Source organism: Lissotriton helveticus, chromosome 9 (genome assembly GCF_964261635.1).
Source record: "Lissotriton helveticus chromosome 9, aLisHel1.1, whole genome shotgun sequence".
In the NCBI taxonomy this organism is placed as follows: Eukaryota; Metazoa; Chordata; class Amphibia; order Caudata; family Salamandridae; genus Lissotriton; species Lissotriton helveticus.
Genome location: NC_136070.1, coordinates 1,073,034,764 through 1,073,060,334, shown reverse-complemented (window position 1 = coordinate 1,073,060,334; position 25,571 = coordinate 1,073,034,764). Strand labels below are relative to the sequence as shown.

General features: G+C 45.1%; 1 protein-coding gene across 1 annotated transcript in view; it reads left to right on the top strand.

Moving 5' to 3' along the window:
• Positions 1-25,571, top strand: part of NUP210 (nucleoporin 210) — a 524,741-nt gene that overhangs the window by 50,546 nt on the left and 448,624 nt on the right. The window contains exons 2-3 of the mRNA XM_078661451.1: positions 4,112-4,248; positions 18,358-18,489. Of these exons, the coding sequence (XP_078517577.1) occupies positions 4,112-4,248; positions 18,358-18,489 (269 nt within the window). The remainder of the gene's footprint in view (positions 1-4,111; positions 4,249-18,357; positions 18,490-25,571) is intronic.

The window sequence follows — 25,571 nt, the reverse complement described above, 5'->3', positions numbered from 1 at the left end:
GGAGAACCTGTTCAAGAAAAAGGATAGGAAAACCTACACCGATGCTGAGGGGAGGTTTCGTCTTATCACTACTTATTCCAAGAATGCCCCATTACTCAAGAAGATTTTGAAGAAAAGTTGGCATATTCTCCGTACTGATGAGATACTGTGTGATGATCTACCGTCCAATCCTTTGATAACATTTAGGAAGGCGAGATCAATTAAAAATGAGTTGGTGCATAGCTATTTAACTGACATTCCTAAATCTCCCTTTGGCCCATTACAGGGATTTTTCCCATGCGGGAAATGTAAGGCCTGCAAGTTTAGTAAAAGGGTCCTGACCTATGACCTTCCGAAGGTGGGGATCCGGAAGAATATTAAGAAATTCCTGACTTGCACGACACCGTATAGTGTCTATTGCTTAACCTGCCCTTGCGGCCTTCGATATATTGGCAGCACTGTTCACCCCTTAAAAATAAGGATACTAGAACATATGCGAGCCATTGCAAAGGTCGATGAGGCATACCCCGTGGCACGCCATTTTGATAAAGTCCATCATCGAAATAGAGACCTCCTTCGCTATTTTGGCCTTGATCATGTCCCGAATAACCCCAGAGGGCGAGATAGGTTGACACAACTTAGAAGATTGGAATCAAGGTACATTATTGACATGCAAACTAGGGCGCCGATGGGTCTCAATTTTCATGAAGAACTAGCAGTTCATTTGGGTGAAGGATTTCAGTCAATAAGCAATTTGGATATGTATGCACTGTATACTGATTAGCATTTTTGTATTTTTTTTAATCTTTTGAAGTTTTGCTGCATCACTTTTCTGAACTCTTTGTTTTACTGTACTGTTCTCTCCTTCAAGCGATTGTTTCTCCTAAACTTATGATCCCTATACCGACGATTTATAGATCATGACTAATTAATTGTTGATGTATTATTTGTGGTTCACTTCTAAGACTGTATTTTATCAGGGGAGCATCTGTATTTGCCCATCCAGGGCAGAATTGTAATTGCAATGTAAAGGAACGCGAGTTGATTACACTACAGGCCCATCTGTTGGCAGTATAGATTTTTATGTCGACAATGAATTACGACATTTAAGTTGGACACGAAACGCGCTAGTCTGATGTATTTCAAGATGGCGCATAAGTCCCTTGACTAACTCCCATAATATATTGGGAGACGTCCTTTGTTTGTTTTTAGAGCAACCTGGATTTAATGACAGTCTGGATGACGCTTCGGTAAACATAGAAGAAGGTTACGACCGAAACGAGTCTGTTTGTTTCCGAATAAATTGATACAAACAGCGCTTCGGTAAACCTAGAAGAAGGTTACGACCGAAACGAGTCTGTTTGTTTGTTTCCGAATAAATTGATACAAACAGCCCCCGTGAGTGCTTTTTCCTGTGGATGGCTATCTACATGAGGAAAGTGGAGTGGTTATATATAGATATAGATATATATATATATATATATATATATACTGATTTAGCCGAACCAAGACCTTAAAGGGTCGAAAGAGGACAGTCTTATTTTTCCATTTAAATAAAAAGAAGCCTTTTACTAACCGACTCTTGGAGTGCTGTTCCTTATTAATTTTCTTGAAAAACAAAGGAAACGGTCTGCCCTGAGCAAGCATCAGCTGGAAGAGTGCACACGATTTGAGACCGCTTTGTGATTTTATTACTCGGGCTCTATTATTATCTATTGGTCACGCCTCTCTTCTGATTTTGCCATCAGTCAGATATTAAACATGAAAATAAGTAAATTGTAACACACCTGCCAACTCTCATGGTGCCACCGTGAGTCACACTATTTCCGCTCCCTTCCCAGTGTCTTCCGGTTAGGAGCCTAAATCACATGATGGCAGGGAAAACAAGCTGAGAACCTCTGTAAACAATGAATTTGTAGCTCATTTTCGGAGGCAGTGAGCAGCCGATGTCTATTAAGAGATGTGAAAGCACGACAGGACAAGAGCCTCAATGATCTTTTAAAAAAATATATTTGGGGTGTAAGTGAGGGCAGAGTGCCTCTTAGGTAGCTCTCCGTATGAGGCCCGCCCCCTCCTCGCATGGTGACATTCATTTGTAAGTCGGTGGGTATGCTGTTGGTATTCATTTATATGCCTAATTGCATTTTCTTATGTTCCTCACTTTCCTTTGTGATACTGTCCTCATCACCTTTTCCATTTTTAGGTATCGCCTATGCAGCTCACAGGCGCTGCTAAGGAGGGACCTCTTGGCATCGCTCTGTACTTTCTTGGAAACTCGTGCATGTTTTGCACTGTTTCCAATGAGTACTCGAGCATGCAAAGCATTTGCCTTGCGGGAGCGAGCAGCGGCACCATCTGTTTGCAATTATCGTGCCTGCCACTGCTCGCTCCCGCAAGGCAAACGCCCTGCATGCACAAGTACTCTAAGGAATCATGTCTTGAAAGTGGAAAAGTTCGAATTGCAACATTTTTTCTACTTTTGTAGTAGAAAACATTTAGTAATTCCAAGTTGGTATTCAAACCACCATTTCTATTTATACGATAGTGTTACATAGAGTTCTTCCATCCTAAAATCGAAAGTTATAAATTATCTTGTTAGACATGTTTGTGTATACAATGAATGACAAATACGCGCGTAAGCGAGTTGAGATAGCTCAGTTAGTTTAGTGTTTGCTGCTCGGGTTGTATTTAATCTGCAGGTCATTGTCTGTATTAAGAGCAAAGCTGAGTCAGCCTTTCAACATTTTTATCATAAAACGTTCCTATCATTCGGACGTGGAATAACAGAACGTGTTATTTAACGCGCTGCGAAATCACATAAATCCGCCAGCAAGCACTTGTGGTATTTGCAGGCACATTATATTGTTAATTACATTAACCGGCGCTCTGTTTCCCAACATCATCCCAGGGGACTGCGATGGTAGTGACCATACCGCATGCTCCTGGCAACAGAGCAGCGCTCCGCGGATTCCCTGGACTGGGCTCCTGCGTGCTCAGTGCAAGCCGCGCAGAAGTGGGAGCCTTTTAAGGCGCTTGTGTTAACCCTCTTGCTGATGGTCTCTTTAAAAATATTCTTACTTTTTTCCCCCTGTCCATTTGAAAATGCTCTATTTGCGAAGCAACTGATATTCATATAAGTTTTTATAATCCTTGTTTTAGATTTTTCTAAAGATTGCACACAGCATACCCCCTTCTCCTAGTTTCTACCTATGTTTTTTTTTAAATCGGGGAATATACTTTTTTTTGCCTGCTGTTGTGTATTTTAAATATGTAAGGTATGTTGTAAATACAATTCTGTGGTTCTGAGTCTATTGTTCCTAACATCACAAAGTTGTTAAAAATCTAGAATTTGTGGCTCCTTAAAACGTCTCTGAAACAGTGGTTAAAGTGGCAGATGCTCACTCACAGGCGTGCATTGCAGTAGGTGGAGTACCACTGGGGGGCAGGGTTGATGTGGCCTGAAGTACTCAGCTGTCTTTCACATCCAAACTGAGCATTAAGGGCGCCCATTTTTCTTGTTTTTCGTCATGGCACACAGGACCCATGGGATGCTGCTGCTCAGTCAATTGGTTCCACAGTCTCTGATCTGGAAACTGTGCGCTCCATTGACGTGATGGTACAATGAGGTCATTTAGACGCCGCCTCAGATTGTAAATCGCTCACAATTCCATCATCATTCTGTAACCAGCATTGAAAATGCAATAGGTCTCGCTTTTGATTAAGTTGAAGCCATTTGCTTTGCTAATGGTATTGTATAGCAAAGCAAATGGCTTTAACTTAATGAAAGGTGAGACCTATTGCATTTTCAATGCTTGTTTACTTTGCTGCCCCAACCTTGGAATGCTCTCCGTCTTTCTCACACCTTTTTTCCACATTCAGTAGAGGTACTCTTCCTCCTCAGATTATGTTGTTGCTGTTGACATAATTCTGTTTCTAATTCTTACTATTTTTTCACATATTTAAAACAATGATGTCTACCAGTTCTATACTGAACAAACTAGATAAAAGTGCTGTAAAAATATAATATAATATGAGGATTGTGGCAATGGAAAGCTGTTTGGCAAGGAATAAATTTGTAATTTGCCTGTTATTGGTTTCACACAGAAATTACATCATGAAATGTTTGTTGCAGGTCCTCTACGAGACCAGAAGTCGCCAGCATAGATCCTCTGGATTTGGATGAACGTCAGTGCTCCCAAAAGGCATTTGTGCAGGCGCGATCATCACAACCAACACGTCTGACAAGTATCATCTTTGCTGAAGACACATGTAAGTCCCCATCTTCAATTTACATACAACACAAATAGTGGCTGTGCAGTTATGTAAACCCTACTTGTATAGAAGAATGGTTTAGAAATCATTTTCAAGTCATGAACACATTTGAAACTGGGTGTTTGTCTCAAACAGATTCTGGTTGGTTAGCTCAAGACACGTGGTTAATTTTTGAACTTACAAAATACAGTGAATACAGCTTCTACTCTAATTTGACTCATAATGGACTCCCAGCATACGCTAGGTTGTTTGTATTTTTACCTTAGAGGACATTGCAATGACTGCATGAGTGGCAACAATCTAGTGTGTAACATTTATAAGTTTCCATTTTTGTGACCCTTTTTCTGGTAATTATTAGAATGGAAACTGTCTTCTTTTAGCTTAAAGTGGACAGTACAGTATAGAGTCACTTCAGGTTCTTAAAGCCAGCTTAGTCTCTCTTGGTATTGTACAAGTAGCTCTCTGTAACACAATAAATACAAGCATAGCTTTGTACAGCATCAAATTATTAGGCAATCTTGTCATCGAAAGGAAATCTCACTAAGCAGTTAATAGATATTACATTATTTCATATTTAGAAGGAACCGATGGCCCCTTGTGAGAAATGGGTTCAGTCCATTAAATCCCCTTGGATTTTTCCCTTTTTAGGGACTAACTGGTTTATAAACTTCTGCAGTGAGAGAACCCCACTAACTGTGTATCTCTCACTGTTAACCCTGCTATAATGTATTTTAAATGCTAACCACCAGTGTCGTCACTTTACGTTAAAGACTGCTGATGGCCAGGAAGCTGTGGCAGAGAGGTTATAGGCATGGCTTAGGCTCTCAGAGAAGGTCTTCAAAAAAGACCACTTAATGGGCCATCTTGAAAATTTCCAAAATGCGAAGCATGACAGTTTGGGCTGCACGGAGTGATGATGTTTTAGGCAAAGGTGCCTAGCTTTAGAGCATTCCACCCCTCTTAAAAACCTTCGCACAACAGATACTTTTGAGAAGTGGGAGAAGTGACACCTGAGGAATGCTAAGTTGGAAGAGAGAAGAACTCTGACCCCCTACTGCAAGGATGGCTCAAGGAATTTTGACTTCAGTATGCATATATGGGCTAAGGTTTGTTTCTCCAAGAACAGTGGCGCTGGCTCCACTGCACGCTTTGGGGACAGCAAAGGAATAATCTTGCTGGAGAGGGCCCTGGATGGTTCCCCTGAATCTTCTGACGACTGGTCCTGCAGGAGTATGACTTCCATAAGTAGGGAGCCCCTGACGTCCCCATGGCGGCTTTGGGGCCTGGAGAGTGCATGCAGAGAGGGTACTTTTGCCTTGGGGTCTTGGGGTTAGAGTAAAAATTGTGCTTCCTAGAAATTGCACATTTAGAAGCCAGGAGTTCTGAAGAAACCACTTCTGGTGGTGGGAGCACACTTCGAGGTGTAAAATGCAACTTTCCCTGTGCAGTGATGCAATACAGGTGTTAATGAATGTAATCGTAAGATAGTACCATCCTTAGTGAGATCAATGGGGTTGCGCTGGTTTATTATGAGAGATTTCCACTTGTATTAATGTGGCGATCCCTGACAAAGCTACTAGGCCTGCCTTCTGATAATTGCACCCCATTGTATTGTTTCTAGTATATTTGGGGTGTGTTGTGGTGCAAGGGTTGAGGGTTTGGTAGGGGTATGGACAAGTAAAGTATGTCCTGCTGATGGTGCTTGTGAAAAATTGTCTGTGAGGAAGACGGATTTCATAAAAGTGCAATCCACGGTGCAGTAAAAGAAGGTCCCATTTACTGTTTCCAACAAAAACACTGTGGAGGTTTGCTTTACAGTGTTCACATGTGAGTTATAGTGCTCGCAGATAAATTACAGTGCTTACAGATAAAGTATGATTAAATCAGTGCAAGATGAATAACACCTGCCTTGTTCTGTCTGATTAAAAGGATTGTTAAACTTTTCACGGCCCTGATATAAAGTGGGGTATATGCCTGCACACTGGCAGTCTGTGCCCATGGTTTAAGGTGATCAAGGCAAGTGTCATTGTAACTTATGGATGCGCCTATCACAGGTATACTACCCCCTACATCCACTGGCAAATGATGCAAATCCAGCGAGGAAAAGATTAATCGTTTGTGTGTATTTTCCCAGCAACAGCATGTAGGAGTTTTTCCCAATAGTCTGAACGATGACTCCTTGCTAGAGCAGGTTTAGTACAGTTAGGCCTTGAAATAAATAATCCTCCACTCTACAGCAAGGATGTACCTCACCACTACCAGACATTCAAGGCCACTGAAAAGATAGGCCAGACCCACAGAAGTATCGGCAGGAGACTGCCTCCCTCGGACAGAGGTAGTGACTATGTGAGATGGTAGGGGCAGCATCACATGGTGTTGAGGTCATCCGAGAAAGTGGACATGGAGGGCTTGTCTCATCAGCAGTTTTCAGGATAGCAGCAGTGACCGATCCAGCAGGGGGTTCGAATCAGGGACCAGGGACCAGGCCAAGCTCCAGACACAGAAGCAGGAACTCTGTTGTCTCTAGGACTGGCAGCTCACTTGCAGTGAGATAAGTGGATCCACGTCAGTAGCCCACGGCTGTGTTGTTGAGGTGTGGGACCTAGGGCCTGTGCCAGTGAGACTGCAGTGTGCTGTTCCTCTGGTTTACATGTATTTACACCATGTCACCGGGCTCGAGGGAGTAGCAGGCTTTAGTTGGATGTTCGGGTAAGGTTTCTTGAACCTGGGGACGTAAACTGTAAAGACATTGTGTAATTTTTCTACAATACTTCATCTTTATTGAGACCGTGGTATTTGGGGGCAGCTTCCTGGGTCGGCCCATGACTATTTCGTATGGGCTTTTTAAATTTAGTTTTCTTGGAGGGAATATCCTTGAGGTACCATAGAGCTAGTGGCAGGGGATCAGGCCATTTCAGAGGAGTCTGATCATATCTAGGCTATATTGTTCTAAAGGTACCATTTCTCTTTCATCTTTGCCCGCGGACTTTGTGTGATAAGCACAATAGAAATGCTGGTCTGTTACTAAAGCCTTGCAACTTGCCTCCAATAGTGCTGACACTATGTGTTCGAGGGTCACTTAAGATCCAGTACGATATCCCAAGTAACAGCTTAGCTACTGTGATGGCATCTGCATGGGGAGAGGGGTACACTTCAATGTATCCTGAAAACATACACACAAAAAAACAGAAAGTACAAGTAGTTAGCACACTTTGGCTTCTCAATAAAGTCCATCTTAAGGAGCACAAAGGGCCCCCAAAGGGAAGGGGTGGTCTTTCTGGCATTGAGTGACCGGCAAATGGCACAAGACTGGCAATTTTTGGCTACGGAAGAAAAGAAGGGTTCATGGCAATGAGTTACTGCAGATGTTTTATGCTATCCCCACCGACATTGGCTGCTTCATGATACAACCTGGCGAGGTTGGGAAGTAGAAATGTCAGTGTGACCACATGCCCAGTGCAGTCTCGCCACACCCGTCCAGGGTCTCTTTTACAGTTCTGCGTGATCCAGGACTGTTTATAACTTTCGGAGGCTAGTTCCTGCAATTGGGACAAGCCTTTTTAGAGTGGGTGCAGGAAATAATTCAGTTCTCATGACATTCATAGGAATATCAGCGGTTTTAGGTACAGCAGCATTTTTAGCTGCTGCATGAGCTAGGGTGTTACCTTTTGAGACCTCATCATGGGTATGCTGGTGCACGGTTCACTTTCCCTCCACCATCCTTTTAGGCAACTTTAAGGCTTTCGAAAGGTTTTGAATATACTGTCCATTTGTAAAAGTGGGGCCTATGCTTATGTTAAGAAACCCTTTTCCATCCATAAGAGTCTAGAGTCGCGTGGCACTCCAAATGTATACTTTGAATTTGTGCACATGGGTACACTCTTTTCCTTGGCTAACTTCAGGCTCTGGAGAGAGATATAAGCTCCGCAGCCTTAGTAGAGCACACATTTGGCAAGTGACTACTTTCTACAATCTGATACAGGGTACTTACAGCATAACCAGTAACTAGGATATTATCATTCTTTCTGAGACAAGAGCCATCAACACAATATAGTAACTCGCGGTCAAGAATGGACACATCAGTTACGTCCATCCTGGGCTTCGTTACATGGTCAGGGACAAGGAGACAGTCGGAGGGGACCCCTTATTACCATTGGACTTAAGAAGCAGGGTTCAGGGCTGGAAACTGAGTGAGGCTAATGCGAGAAGCGGACAACAATGCAATTTTATATTGGACAATCTGGCTGTAAAGAGGTGCTGGGTATTTGTAGTGAGAGGGAATGCAACCACAGAATGAGGCACTGCAACAGGTAAAGGAGAACTCGGCGCAGTATTTCTAAATGCTTCAACAAGACATGCGGCATTTGCGACATTCCTTTAACATGTGGCACTCCAAATGTATACTTTGAATTTGTGCACATGGGTACACTCTTTTCCTTGGCTAACTTCAGGCTCTGGAGAGAGATATAAGCTCCGCAGCCTTAGTAGAGCACACATTTGGCAAGTGACTACTTTCTACAATCTGATACAGGGTACTTACAGCATAACCAGTAACTAGGATATTATCATTCTTTCTGAGACAAGAGCCATCAACACAATATAGTAACTCGCGGTCAAGAATGGACACATCAGTTACGTCCATCCTGGGCTTCGTTACATGGTCAGGGACAAGGAGACAGTCGGAGGGGACCCCTTATTACCATTGGACTTAAGAAGCAGGGTTCAGGGCTGGAAACTGAGTGAGGCTAATGCGAGAAGCGGACAACAATGCAATTTTATATTGGACAATCTGGCTGTAAAGAGGTGCTGGGTATTTGTAGTGAGAGGGAATGCAACCACAGAATGAGGCACTGCAACAGGTAAAGGAGAACTCGGCGCAGTATTTCTAAATGCTTCAACAAGACATGCGGCATTTGCGACATTCCTTTAACATGGTGGAGGCCCAGCTGCGACAGGGTCCGTAATTGAAGAATAATAACGTATGGACTACTTCTATTCAACGTGACTGTATTAATGCTCCCAGTGTAAATCAAGTATGTTTATGACGATGCAAAGTAAAAGATTTGACCTAATCGGCGAGTCCTAGGGCAAGTGCAAAAGCCAGCGCTTCCTTCATTTTCACAAATGCATTTTGTTCAGGTGTGTCGTTTCTGACATAATCCTTCCTTCTTTCTTTATCTAATTCAATTGACATTTCCACAATTTGTTGTGGGTTACCCATGGTTGACCTTTTCTACCTTTTTCATGTTTTCACTAAAAGAGGAGAGGGTGTGGCCAGAGCTGCCGACTTTGGAACTGGTGTACCAGGTGTGAGTCATGGCGTAGGCTCATCATCCTGTGATACTGGGCAAATGGCAAATCACTTAACCTCCCTGTACCTCAAAAAAATAAAATAAACACAAAGGTCTTCTTATGTAATGTAACTGATGCTCCTGGAAAAACGGTCTGCAAAAAAAAAAAAGAGGCACATTGGGTCTCCCAAATTGCTTGTTTAATCTATCTTATCATATCGTCTGGTTTCCCTCTTTATACCTACTTCCATACGGTATTGATCCCTTAAAGATCCCTGGATGGTCATGAATTTCCGACAGCATCCTCCATCATACAAAATCGGTCCTACCTTTCATAGTTGGCTACACGGTGTAAACTGACTGCTTCCTCGTACATAGGATACATTTGGTAAGCTGCACCTACGCACTGTCTGTTCGGGGATCACACTGACTTCTACCTCTTATACTTCTGATCACTCACTGGTGTCCCCCACGGCCCTATAACTAGCGGACGACAGCTTGTACTACCGTCCCATTTCCTACACCTATCGCCACAGCCTCTCTAAAATGGAGCTCAGCGGCAAGCACACTTTTAGAATTAACTACCCCCCCACTCCTCTCTCCAAAAATGCCACTAAGCGTTTTAAACACAACTTCTTGAGGTCGCACCCTGAAACACCCTTTGCCGACACCTACTTCTCACCGTGCAATGGAGCCCTGAATACCGATATCATCTTCCACACCGCACGCAGAGCCCAATGGAGAAAAACTTTCCTATCCCTACTCACAGTCTCCACCACCAGGAAAACACCTCATGGCCTAATTCTCACCATCACACCTTCCCACCTCTTCCCTGGCAGGTCTACCATTACTATATACAATAACGGGATTGTCCTAATCCAAGCCGCAGACAAGCACCTGGAATTACTAGACAACCTGCTCCCCAAGTTCAAAGAGCACCTCTCCAAGCTGCTGACCCCCACCCAGAACTCCGTCAGCACTATCTCCCCTGACGTCGCAGCCACCACCTACCACACCTCTACCCCCAGCACCCTAGTAAATGGCCCACCTGCTGTTAACGCCCCCCACTCCCCAAAGACAGTCACAATTATCTCCACTGCACATACTAGCAGCCCCTCTAACATGACCCTGCTTATCCCCACCCATACCCCCTCCATCCCTCTCCCCCCGGACAGAGCATCCCCCACCCACAACACACCACCATCTGAACAAGCCACCGCCCAATGTTTATCCTCCCAACCCCCCACCCACAACACACCACCATCTGAACAAGCCACCGCCCAAAGTTTATCCACCCCCCCCATCCCAGCCCCCTCATGACAGACACCTCTCCCTCCCCATCTCCCTCCCCACTCCCAACCACGAATCTCTCACACTTGACACAACAACTCCCACCCACAACACGCCTACATCTGCACACACCATCACTCGGAGTTTATCCACCTATCCCCCCCCATCCCCCCCACGGCAGACACCTCTCCCGTCCCTGCTCCCTCCCCACTCCCACTCACAACGCTACCCCCCTCCCAACAAACGATACAGAACATACCTCCTCCCTCACCTTAGCTTCCCCCTCTCTCCCACCTCCTATTCTCAGCCCTCACTACCCTCCTGTCTCCCCCACCGTCTTCAGCCTCCACTCACTCTTCTACTCACCGGCACCGTCTTCCACTGAAGTCACTACCTATGCTCCCCACCCACCGCCTGTCTCACCTACATCACCCACACCCCTCGCCCACAAACACGTTCACACTTTGAATACCATCCCACCCTTTAGCACCGCTAAACCCCTCAACAACGCCAGTATACCCCCCCCCCCTGATACCCTGCCTGCCCCCCAGATCACCATTCAATCACTCACCAACGGCCCTCTCCACCAACACCTTCCCCAATGACCCCCCTGACCTGACTTTATCCACCCTCCAACAAGTCAAAGAGGAAATCTTACAAATCAAAAAAGAAGTCCACGCTATCAAAGACCTCCTCTCCTCACAGCCCAGTCTACCTCGCACCATCCCACTACCCTACAAACGACGCACCCTCCCTACATACCCTCGCCCCCGACGACACAAGCAATGGCCTACTATCCCCGTTCGCAATAACTCCCACCGCCCCCGTCGTGTTCTCAACCCCTTGTCGGACCGCGACCTATGCTCTCTCCTTCACTCTTATGGCCCAGGTCCGGTAAAAGACTTTTCCAACTCACACATCACCATACCCACAATTCTTACAAACACTCGGAGGCTCCCAACACTCAACAACAGAGGCTCCGTCCCTAACAACCTCAGAAAAGTTCACCTCACATTAGATAGCTCGACCACCCTACTCTCTCCCAAACTCAAATGCATCCTACTAAACTGCAGATCGGCCCAGAGACATTCCTCCGACATCGCGGATCTCGTCTCAGAAAGGGATCTGGACCTAGCCATTCTAACGGAAACGTGGCTCACTGAGGCCTCTACCCCGATTATGGACATACTAGTCCCCCCCAATTATCACATCATTAGGCTGGACAGGTCTCCTGGCAAGACGGGCGGGGGAATTGCATGCATCTTTAGGAGCAACCTCTCCGTTACTCAAGTCACCTCCCCGTCCCTTTCCTCCTGTGAACTCCTCTGCCTCGACATCACCAGTGAGGGCAAACAAGTCTGTGCTTTACATCTCATCTATCACCCGCCTGGTGACAATCTCATATTCTCCCAACAACTCATGGACATGATCACTTCCAATGCCGGTCGGCAGACCACTCAAGTCTACCTGGGGGACTTCAATCTCCACTGGAACGATCAGAAAGACACCGTGGTGAATAGCCTCAAATCGTTCCTCAATGCGCTTGACCTCAGCCAATTATGCGATAAACCAACACACGACAAAGGCGCGATTCTCGATCTCATCATTGCCAAAGAGAACGCTATTCAACTGGAGGCGATTCTACCCTGTGATTGGTCAGATCACCACATTATCACCTTCTTTATCAACGAAAAAGTTAAACCTAACCCTACTCAACCAATCAAATCCAAAATATGGAAAAGGGATCTGAAGAATCTTAACCCCTCAACCCTACCACCCCACATCGGCAACCTCCTCCTTCCCCCTTCAGGTGCCTCAGATGTTCAATCACTAACTGACCACTACCTTGACTCTATGAATACAATAGTCAATGAAGTCGCCCCTTTGCAACTGAAGAGAGTCTCCACCAAAATCTCTAACCCCTGGTATGATGACAGACTCAATGATGAGAGGCGTAATATGCGAATGGCAGAGCGCACCTGGAGATCGGACCCTTCAGCACTGCATCTCAAAAAGCTTAAGAACAAGAGAAATGTCTACTTTAGGAATATAAAGCGCACAAAGTCGGACTTCTTCAGCCGCCAGTTGGACCAAGCGAAGAACAGGCCAAGAAAACTGTTCGAGCTAATCCAGACCCAAACAAAGGCACAACCCACACAATCAAACAGCACAACAAATGGCACCCCACACTGTGAAGCCTTCTCTGCTTTCTTTAAACTAAAGACTGACAACATAAGAAATGACCTCATCATGGATGTAAGCCGATACCCCAACCACACCAGAATGGCAGACACTCAACCTAAAAACAAGGCATCCTGGCAGTACTTCGATACCTATTCGGAAGAAGCAATACACAAACTGCTCTGCACCTTGAAGCCCTCTAATCACCTCACAGACCCTCTACCTGCTAATGCTGTAAAAGACTTTACCCCCTTGCTCCTCCCTCTCTGGACCAAGATCATCAACAGCTCTTTGCAGCAAGGCCACATTCCAGACTCCCTTAAGGTGGGGCAAGTCACGCCTATACTCAAGAAACCTACTGCTGATCCGTCTGACCTAAACAACTATCGGCCCATCACCAATATCCCCACCCTGGCCAAACTGCTGGAGAAATGTGTCCAACTCCAACTAACAAAACACATTGATCAATTTGACCTCCTCAACCCTCATCAATCAGGTTTCAGAGCGAAACATAGCACGGAAACAGCTATGACACACATAATTGATGACGCCCTCCAAATTCTGGATCGCAATGAGTCCTGCCTCCTCATCCTTCTTGACCTCTCGTCAGCATTTGACACGGTCAAACATGAGAACTTGCTGGAGCTGCTAAATACTCGAATGGGGCTATCGGGAACTGTTCTCAAGTGGTTTTCGTCCTTCCTTCACAATCGGTCTCAGAGGTTCAAGATCGACAATGTGCTATCTACACCTATGCCTGCAGATCTAGGTGTGCCACAAGGATCCACCCTCTCCCCTACACTGTTCAACCTCGTTATGGAACCGCTCGCCACCTTGCTTCAAGCATCCAATGTTCAATTCCATATGTACGCCGACGACACACAACTCTATCTAAAGTTACAATCCCCGGAAGATATCAAACATCTGAATTCCACGCTTATTAACACCCAATCTTGGCTGGCCAATAATCACCTCAAACTAAACGTGCTGAAAACTGAGTTCCTACTCATCTCACCCCCGGCGAAAACGTCCTCCACCCAAACCTGGCTCAACAACCTAACAGCACTCAATGTCCAACCTACCATCGTGGACTCGGCGAAATCCCTAGGCATCACACTCGACGCCAAGCTCAACATGCAGCAGCACGTCAGCAAAGCCACTAAAGCAGCCAATTTCCAAATTAACACACTGAGGAAAATTAAACCCTTCCTCCCGGCCAAAGACTTCCAAACTGCTGTACAAGCTTTAGTCATCCCTCGAATTGACTACGGAATTGCGGCCCTCAGCGGTCTCCCGCTATCCACAACAGCACCTTTAAGAGCCTCCCTGAACGCTGCCGCGAGACTCATTACTGGCTCTAGAAAGCATTCCCACATATCCCCAGACTTAAAGTCTCTAAAATGGCTGCCTTTTGAAGCCAGAATACAGCTAAAAATTGCAGTTATGACACACGCGGCCGTGCACCACAAGGCACCCAGCTACCTCGCTCAAAAGCTGTCTATATCAGGAGGCTCGAGAACCAATAGGAGCACAAAAAATCTACTCCTGAAACCTCGTAGATTCCGGAAAGCGAAAACTTACAAGCGCTCCTTCTCAGGAATGGCACCCAGGATCTGGAATGCGCTCCCGCCTGAAACCAGGCTGATCTCCTCCACGGCACTCTTCAAGAAAGAGGTGAAAACCATCCTTCTGGCCAAGATCTCCTGATCGCCATAGATGTTGGTTCAGAGACTCCGCATTGTATCACTGCTCACCCTATCCCTTGGCACTACACTTTACCTGTAGAGTGGCACTACTACGCTACTCTCTTACTATCGACCAAGATATGATACACGTTGGTTTACTGATCCACCTGAACACCTCTGTATTGGGATCAATAACTTGTACTGTCCTATATTACTTCCCTACCTGATTGTATATGGATTGGTTTTATGTATGCTTTTTATTATCCATGTTATTACCATCTTATTGTTATTGTTATTGTCACCGTGTTATTGTTGCTTTACCCATGTTATCACCATGTTATTGACTTTTATACTGTTCCCAGTATCTCTGTTGACTCCTACTGCCCCTACACTGTCTTTGTGAAGCGCTCTGATATCTGTAAGGATCCTGTTCGCGCTATATAAAACTTTGAATAAATAAATAAATAAATAAAAAATACTCCTTGCCTCCATGCAGTAACTCCAAAAATTTAAACTGAACATATACATTTTTATCAAAATATTGATTGAATGTATCTTGATTCCAATAGTAATCCACTGAGCAAATGATTTTGCCCTTTCAGTTCTTTCACTATAATACACTTAGTTAGGCTCATGTGATTTTAAAGACTGCCATTCGTTGTTACAGATCTGTTTTCCACTCCCGCATCCTTTTCAGTATCCGTGAAAGGGGACAAGGAGCAGCTTGTGAAGTGAAGGTAGCCTTTTTAGGTCTCGCATAGGCAGCGCATGCTGCCTCTACGAGGCATCAAGTAATCAGTATTACTAGTCAAACTCCACCCAATCGCTGTTTTAATCAATTTCTTTCCGTTCCATTATCAGCTGCCCTCCGAACACAAACACAGCAGAAGCAGTCCTCCGGTGGTCCGCCCATTCTCTGAGGAGGCCTCCACCAACTCCCTGCTCAGGTCGGGAGGAGCCCGCCGAGGCGTACTACACATTGGCAGACACAAATGTCAGACATCGACAATCTGAAACTTTACCTTGCCAATGCTGGTTATCTTCGCTCCGGAACGACTCACGTATCCTTAGATGCATGTCCCTCCTCGAGCTGTAAACCGCAAATGTTTCCTAGTAAAATAGGACATAGCACAGAGTTGTCACTGGTAGTGGCCATCAAAGACGGATGAGTGTACGTTCCTGTCTGCGAGAAATAAATGTAAACATATTTGCCTGTAATCAGAGTCCAGCCCCCTTTGCAGAGCCAGCTACCCCGGGCCGGGCCTTGCCTTCCCAAATGGAGCATATGTTTGCCCACACCCCAGGACCTGTGCAGCTGGCTCACCCCTGCAGGGTAGGCCTGGCATGTGAGGGTGCTGACAGGCACAGGATCAAAGCCCAGAGTGCTCTGTGCCAACCCTGCGTGGTATCCCCCAGCCCTAGAGACATCTACGGCCTTTGTGTACGGTTGTCTCACCCACTGAGCAGGGCACACAGCTTCTGGAAGGGATTATGCGTGTGCAGTGATGTGTGTGCCAGCCTCTTACTTGCTTTTATATATGAATTTCACATTGACGCGGCGCCTTAAAGCCATGGATACCACATATGGCATTACTGCTTACACCGTGGGCAGTGCCAGTGGTAAACATTGGCACACCGACTCCGAGACGAATAGAATATCGACCATACTGTGACCCGGATGAAGACCTAAACAGAAAAGAAAACTTGTTTTGATAACCGGCCTGATTTCACAAAAGTTTAGGGCGCCCCTCGCGTTCAATAATTTGATCACATCTGAACCCCTTCATATCTAAAAAGACTTTGCAAAAACAGTAAAATAATAAATAGAAAGGTAAAATAGCTTTACTTATAGTGGTATCAACATTAAATCTTCCTTATACTTATTATCATTATTCATATCAATAATACTTATTGCAGTCCTATAATTATTATATTGGTGTTATTATTGTATTTGTTATTATTACTGTTTTCTTTTTTTGTTAGTACTTTTTTCGTCTCATGTCTTTGGCATGCTACTCTATATTTTCAGCTAATAGGCAAATCTTTTTTTCCCGCTGTTCTCTCTCTCTCTCTCTCTCCACTTTTATTATCTTTCATTCTCTTTGCCTACCTCAGCCTCTTCTTCCATGACGACTTGTCTCCTTCTTTCTTGCCGTCCCACTGTGCGCGCTCTTTCGCTCTTTCTCTCTCTCTCTCTCTCTCTCTCTCCCTCTTTTTCCTCTCGTTCCCTCTCTTTGTTTCTCTTTCTTTCTCTCCTCCTCTCTCACCCCCTCTCTTTCCTTCCCTCTTTCTCTCGCCCACTCTTTCTCTCCCTCCCTCTCTCCCCCTCTTTCTCTCCCTCCCTCTCTCCCCCTCTCTCCCCACCTCTCTGTTTCTCTTTCTGTTTCTCTTTCTTTCCCTCTCACTACCCCTCTCTCTCCCTCTTCTGTCCCTCTCTCCCCCCTCTCTTTCCTCCCCACTGTCTCTCTTTCTCTCTCCCACGCTCTTTCTCTCTCCCCACCTCTTTCTTTCTCCCCCCCTCGCTTCTTTCATGATTACTTTTCTCCATTTTTCTTGCCGTCCCACTGCACTCTCTCTCTCTCTTTCTCTTTCGCTCTCCCGTGCCTCTCCCGCGCCTCTCCCTTCTATCCCTCTCTCTCTCCCTCTCTTTGTTCCCCATCTTTATTTCTCCCTCCCCCTCCCCCTCCCCCTCCCTCTCCCCCTCCCCCTCCCTCTCTCCCCCTCTCTCTCTCCCCCCTCTCTCTCTCCTCTCTCTCCCTCTTTCTCTCCCTCTTTCTCTCCCTCTTTCTCTCCCTCTTTCTCTCCCTCTTTCTCTCCCTCTTTCTCTCCCTCTCTTTGTTCCCCATCTTTATTTCCCTCTCCCTCTCCCCCCTCTCCCCCCTCCCCCTCCAAGGCCTTGTTATTTACAATGCCAATAGCTCAAGCTCTGGTACATGCTAGACCTGTTGCATGGCAAATGCTTGTTTATGGTGCATTCTAACTAGCAGATCCTGAAACATGCTTGCTTAACTGACTTTTCAACACCTGGTTAAAGGAAGGCGCAGTGATTTTTGTTAAAAGCTAAGAATAAATGGCTACACTGTTTGCAGCTGGCCGTTTCCTATATTTCTGTGGGCTGTAACAGAAGTGTCATATTATACATTTTGTCGCCCTTATCTCGATGGGCTCTTTTGGAGTTGGTTGGTTTGTAGGTGATTGGTAGCTGGAGGCATACATACCAGCGCCTGAACTTCCGATTCTAGCTGGTATCTTCGTCCTAGTTACTGGCTTTAACGAGTTATGGGCCTAGAATGGGGGCTAACCTGCTTGAACAGAAGTTACAAGGCCTAGTAACAAATGCAGGTCCATATTAAGGGCATCTATTTACTCATATTTGGCTTTGTGTCGGGTGCATACCCACATCCAGTAATATGCGGAATTATACGGACTGGTATCTCCTGTGAAGATAACCCTCTGAGTGGTGTCCAATAAAGGCCTTAGTGTCTTTTAATTGAAAACTAGAAACACTATGTTAAAACGTATTCTATAGCAATTGTGGGATTTGTGACGCATAGTAGATTGCAGTTAAGGCAGTCCACTATGCGTCATTGTGTTGTTTGCAGTTGTGTGCATTTGGCTAATTGTAATATGTTAACGGTTTGCTTTGTATGTCATTTTAGTGACTGGCCAAGTACTTCGTTGTGATGCAATAGTCGATATAATCAAAGATATTCAGATTGTGTCGACAACAAGAGAACTATATCTAGAAGATTCCCCATTGGAACTGAAAATTCAGGCATTGGATTCTGAAGGTAATTTGATAGAAGTATATTTGCACAATTGTTGTGGAATGTAAATGCAACATGCTTCAAAAGTGTATTTTTGTACACACTGCAAGTTCTTCCAGTTTGTTTTCAAAGTTACGTTTTACAAGTAAGTGAGCAATTCATATATATATTTGCATCATCAATGGAAAACATGACAACTATGTCCTCTTATGCTTTCCTGATAAAAAATGTCCCTAACGTTTTGCAGTACAACTCAGACTAGATTGATGACGTTGTCCATTGCTAATAATACTTGGGTCAAAGTGCAGGCACTAGAATACTCGGGAATGCCATTCTGTTTTTGAGGGGGCCCTGCATGCGTCTCTAAAGCCTAGAAATTGTACATTTCTAGATCGTCTTTTGTAGACTTTTAACTTAGTTTGGCCATAACAGTATTCATTTAGGATTTTTAAATAGTAGCTTGGAGAACTAAGCAATTTGTTAATCTGTTAAGACAATCTGCCGTAGAAATGTTAAAAATAACATTTCATCGAGAATACGGGGCACGAGGAGGAGAGTGAGTGACTTCGTCGACCGTTTAGGCTATTCTGTGGTGTACACATGACATTAAAACGTGTGTCCTTTACACCATTATGAGTTCGACATACATCGTGGACGCATGGCAGAACTGTTGGGGGATTTGCCTCATCAATGTTTGTACAAGGCATGTTAGAACATAGGAGAATGTATTTGGCACAGGTGTGCACAGATACCATCTGTGGTGTGGCTCACTGGTTAAAGCCAGCAGACCCGGAAGCAGAAGTCGGTCCGGGACCAGGGTTCGATTCCCGACGCGGCAGGGTCGTGGACCAGGGTCAGCGGACTCGATAATTCTCGCTTCGGTGCCTACTCTAACCAGGGGTCGCACTCGGCAACTCTGGGCATTAGCTTGCCTAATCTCCACAACGGCCCCATCAACGCCGGGGATGCCTGGCTCCACCTTGGGGATTCCCAGCAGGGACCATCCCACAGGGAAAGCCAGGACGGGTTCCCCAGCGGTATACAGCGCCAGGACGCCGGCTGGCAACAGTGCGCTTTACAAGTATACACATTACATTACATTACACCATGGTATCTAGCAATTAATTTTCCAAAAATCAAATAAGATAGAAAAAAAACCGACCAAACAGTAATTCAGAGTTAGGGACTTCGTTTTAATAAAGCAGGAAAAAGGCAGCAACAAGACAAAGAAGGAGACATGGTAGGCAAAGGGTTAACAATAGGTTTGAGTGTACAGAAACGGAACCCCACAAAGTGGAAATAAAGAGATGCACGAGAGAGGAGGGAAAATATGCTCATTTAATAGATATCATTAAAGACTGGTAAAGGAGAGATGGAAAAAAAGTGGTACTAGTGAAAGGGAGCTCAAATTGTGGCTCCCTGAAATAGAAATTTGAAAAACAAACAACAACATAAAGCATCCCCTTTTTACAAGACTTGGGATGGAAAGGGAAGAACGTGGATTAAAGGAAAAAAGGATTTATGTAAACGTTGTAGAACAACGAACAACCTATTTTCGAAACCAATGGTGTTCATCTCTTTAAAAACAGGAAAGGATTAGTTTGAAAGACTTGTTTAGAAAAATATTCTATATATCGGTTCCATCGAATGGTAAATGGCCTGCACCTTGGAAATTTGGATTATACTGTTTAGATTAAATAGTTTCTAAAAGTGTATGTTATATAAATTAGTTTTTCTATGAAGTACCTATATATCCTGGTGGTATTGTTGGGAGTGTTAGAGTGGTGGTCACTACAAGATATGTTAACAGGGGGCTATGCAGAGCCACAAGGAAGTCAACCCAATCTGTGTTGTCTATAATTGGGGAGGATTGGAATAGAGGAAGCTTTAGAACACCTTAAGGAAAACCTTTTTCGGTATTTGGAGCTTCAGAAACATGAGACGCTACACACATAACCACATTGTAGGTGTGTTTGAGTTAAAACCGCAATAGAAATCTGGATTGGAAGTGTGGGTTGGCTAGATGTAATTAGTATGTTACTAGAGAACACTGTATGGCTTCTGTTTTTTAAATGACACGTATTTTTAGGAAGTCACTCGTACTGAGGGTTGGAGGCAAAGGAAGATTAAGTGATTTTTCCTGACGGAAGTTTTTTTTTGGGAGGGGGAGGTGGACATTGGCCGAATCAGGAATGTAACCTTGTTCTCTGGGGTACACGATCATCAGATTAGCTACTGGTTCACATCTCCTTATCGTTATCGTTGTATGCTCAGTGATCCAGAGGTGTTGCAAAGTAAATGATAATGATTTGAAGTGCATACACTACAAATATCCAGTGAAGTTTGAACAGTGGGGGAAGGTGGCACATGTCCAAAGCAGCTGCCAGAAACCAGAGAATGCTATCCGCAGATTTTTACTACAGTTAAAGCTTCTAGTTTTGAAGGTATTGTCACAAGTACAGGTGCTTGTTTGATGATTTTCTCTGTAGCTCTCAAACCTCCAGGGGCATATCAGTGTTCATTTTTAAGAGGTGAGAAATTATAAAGCTTTATTCGTACGTCTTGGCTTTCACCTATTGTCTGGCATTCCTAGCCTGTGTTTGCACACCACCTAGGGCAGGGCTGGAAACTGCTTCCTGGAGCTGTAGTACTTGAAATTGAATAACTTTATTCAGTTTGATAGTTAAAAACCATCAAAGTATGCAAATGCAAATACAAACAATACTTACATTTTGGAGTAATTTAAACAAAAATAAAAAGTCATCTGGCATATTCTAAAATAGATAAAACAAGCATAGCTAAAATTTTAAAAACAATTGTTATCTAATAACCTATATATCGGCATACAATTAAAAAGCACAGCACTGGGCTAACAGTAAATAGAGAGTTTTTGCTACAGTATGCAGTTCATTTGTGTTAGCAAATCAATTTCAAATCACGGGTTTGATTTTGATATTAACAATCAGCACCAACCGTGTGCAGAAGCCTTTCCTGTTTGATCCCGAACGAGAATAGGAAACGACTGACCGCGTAAACTATTGGACCTGAGGTATTAGTTTTAAGGATTATGTAGGTAACCTGATGTTGCCTGGCTCCAATGTTTAAGCAGGTCCGGCGTAGCCATCTCCTCCGGATCTTTTGATATTTTGTGCAGAAAAAAAGGATGTGCTCTTCTGTCGCCAAGATTTTCCTTCTCGTGGCCTTTTTCTGGAAACAAAGCCTGTCGCTGTTCAAGTGATACTGTGGGCTAGCATTAACGCCAAATGAGCCTCTCCCCCAGGGCACCACTTGCATCATTAGGACACACCCCGTCTTGATCTCGTCTTGCCTTGTTCTTTAGAATTGCACCAGTAATGTCAGCATAGAGATGGATTGACTACAATGTAAGATCTTGCTGATACTAGACAGGCCTGCTGATAAGACGGCTCTTTAAAAAAAAAAAAGGAATATATATATATATATATATATATATATATATATATATTTTTTTTTTTTTGACACTGACGAAGCTAGAGTAGCGAAACGTGTCTGTCAGGGGTGACGGGGGGGGGGTTTGCATAATAAAGAATTTTCCAAATCGGATTCCAGTGTGCTCGCCTGTTTCTAACGTGGACAAGTTGGAAAGTTGTGGGGAGATATATATATATATATATATATATATATATGAAAACTCTGCTCCTCCTCGGCTCTCACAGCGTTTCAAGCCGCAGCAGCGCACGCTTGCAGACGAGGGAGACGGACCACAAAAGTCAGCAAAAATGGAATTTTATTTGCAACCTCTACAGAGACCAGCAGCTACGCGTTTCAGGCGGGTTGCCCTTGATCACGCTGCAACAGTGCAATAAACGAAATGCTTTTTTATACATATGCAGTGCTAAGTAAACACCCTCTAGTGGTGACATCACGTATCCTGTGTTAAAACAGAAAAGTGAAGAAATACTATCACTAGGCGTGTTACAGCTCAGATTGCACTATAAAGTTACCGGATAAATCCATACATGTTGAAACAATTTCCCATATAAACAAGCATTTACAATGCAACGGTTTCGCCTTTGGAAAAATTAGAGCTATTGGCAATGTAAATGACACTGCCATTTATTTATCTGTTTTCAAAACCAACACACAAATACAAATGTTGTCATTTACAATGCCAATAGCTCAAACTTTTCCAAAGGCGAAACCGTTGCATTGTAAATGCTTGTTAATTACATTGGCCACACCCCTTTGAGACAACCCCGTTTTTTTATCCCACAAAAGTCCTGCCCATGGCATTGACCATGTTCAAGGGGTGGCCGCGCGCATGGTAGGGGTAAAAAAAGATTCATTTATCACTAGATCCTGTTAAACTACAAACCACATTCCTTTGCTGCAGAATATAGAAACCACAAACAGAAGCTGTGTTCCTTCACGCTGTCCCTGGTAAACGACTGCGTGTCTTTAGTCGTTATGAGCAGGAGTATAAAATACGTGATCTGATATTTCATGTCTAAATGCCCCTTGCTGCCTGGTTTACTTCTCATGCTTCCATTGTTGCGGGAGGCTGTGGCTGTCGATGGGGCGCACCCACAGCAAGGGTGGAAAAGATAAGTGAGCCGAGATTAATGACAGAACTGAGGGGTGGAGGGACGCCTCAGAATCATCAATAGAAGCATATGCTAATGAGGAGCATGCATCATGCATACACTACAGAGGCAAGCCCTGTGGCCTGAACACACGAATAAAGCTCCCAGAACCGCATGTTTCCATACATACTGAATAACAGGGCCTCTCTCCCTTGCATTACTGATGCGCCGACCCATTTCAGCCGTCTTCCCGCCAAGCGCCTTGGCACCTCTTATTCTACTCCAACACCAGTTTTTTTTTTTTTAAAAAAGAAAGAAAAATACGATTCTAATCTTCCCGTTACATCTACAAGCAGCGTCTTCTTGGAAGCCGGGTCTGGGGAAACCGCAAGCTGCCTCCTGCCAGCAGAAGCAGCAGCGCCGGCCCGGTAATGATCCCGCCTCTGTCCCGCAATATAAAACGCATGTTCAAGCTGCTCCTTGGGGCATCAATCAGTATCGACTGCTCGCGCCTCATCGATCAGTGGCGTCACTAGGGTTGGTGTCACCCGGTGCGGGTAACTCATGGTGTCACCCCCTCACAACTTAACGGATGGACCAACTCACCCTCTGCCTGCACCATGTGCCCTCTGCCTGCACCATCTCTCCCTCTGTCAGCACCATCTCCCCTCCGCCTGCACCATTTCACCCCCTGCCTGCACCATCTTTCCATCTGCCTGCACCATCTTTCCCTCTGCCTGCACCATCTCCCCTCTGGTTGCACCATCTCTCCCTGTGTCCACACCATCTCCCCTCCGCCTGCCCCATCTCTCCCTCTGCCTGCACCATCTCTGCCTCTGCCTGCACAATCTCCCTCTCTGCCTGCACCATCTCCCTCTCTGCCTGCACCATCTCCCTCTATGCCTGCACCATCTCCCTCTCTGCCTGCACCATCTCCCTCTCTGCCTGCACCATCTCCCTCTCTGCCTGCACCATCTCCCTCTCTGCCTGCACATCTCTCCCTCTGCCTGCCCATCTCCCTCTCTGCCTGCACCATCTCCCTCTCTGCCTGCACCATCTCCCCCTCTACCTACACCATCTCCCCTCCGCCTGCACCATCTCTCCCTCTGTCTGCACCATCTCCCCTCCGCTGCACCATCTCACCCCCTGCCTGCACCATCTCACCCCCTGCCTGCACCATCTCACCTCTGCCTGCACCATCTCACCCTCTGCCTGCACCATCTCACCCTCTGCCTGCTACATTTCTCCCTCTGCCTGCACCATCTCTCCCTCTGCCTGCACCATCTCCCCTACGCCTGCACCATCTCACCATCTGCCTGCACCATCTCCCTCTCTGCCTGCACCATCCCCCCTCCGCCTGCACCCCCTCCACCGCCTGCTGCTCTTTTAACCCTTTCCTCGTCGCCTTCTCCCCCCCCCCATGCTTTCTCCCTCACAGTTCTCTGCTTTTTTCAAAGTGACTGAAATAAACACATGAAATGTGCTTTGAATATGTGCGCGCTCCGCTGAGAATAAGTTTAAATAGTTAGACACAGAGCAGAGGCGAGGCTGCAGAGCACCGACCAGTCATTCTGGACCTTGGTAGCTCCATAGCCAACTCCATCCCGTAGAAACATTGCACGATCTTTCACTACATGTTTTAAGGAAGGCAATGTGCACATAAAACAGAACACACAAGTTATTTTTCGTACAAAACCGGTATCTTGACACAGGGCTGCCTTTCACATTTTCCAATGTGGGAGGCAGGACTTGGGGTGCTGCAGCCATTCTAGTGACTTCATAGAGACCACTGCACCCTTTTTATGGCTACCATACGACCTTTAGTAATGATTTGAGATAAGATATCATTGTCGCCTACTTCAGATGGACCTCTAATAATGATGGGCTTCTGGGAGATTGGCATTATGCAAGCCAGGAAAATGGGCCTCGTGCTTCGGTTTGGTTGCAAAAAAAGCTAAAGCTGGGGTGCAGTGGGCCCCTCGCACCCAGAAGCACCAGTGCCATGCACCTGCTACACTGCAGATAATAACCTTGTTTCACACAGAACACGTCTCGCAAGTGATTGTGTCGGCGCTTAAGCCAAAAGCACTTTCTGCAATACTCCTCCAAAGGGTGCCAGAAAGGCAGCACTGGTGGGTTTTTAATATATCCTAAGCAGTAAGCAGCATAGTGTTTGTTCTTCAGAGAAAATAAAGGATGACAATATTTTACCCCCTTTCCAAAAAGCATATCTGAAAATGTGCGCTAGATCTGAAAGCTACAAATGCCATGTTTTGTGATAGTAATGCACATGTGGTATATGGCCGCCGGGGATCATCAGGGCAGCGCTGGCAACAGGGAAGTAAAAGCCTGACAGACAAGTAGAGGGGAGGAAGAGGTAGCAGCAGCCGAGCAGATTGGAAACCAGTTAAGGTTTATCTACAGAAACAATGCATAAAATAAAGCACATAATGCATATACAACTGAGCAACTCGAGATATTAGCGGCATTGCGACTGATGAGTCACAAAATATCTTTGGAAATACTATCTTGCTCCTTTATTGT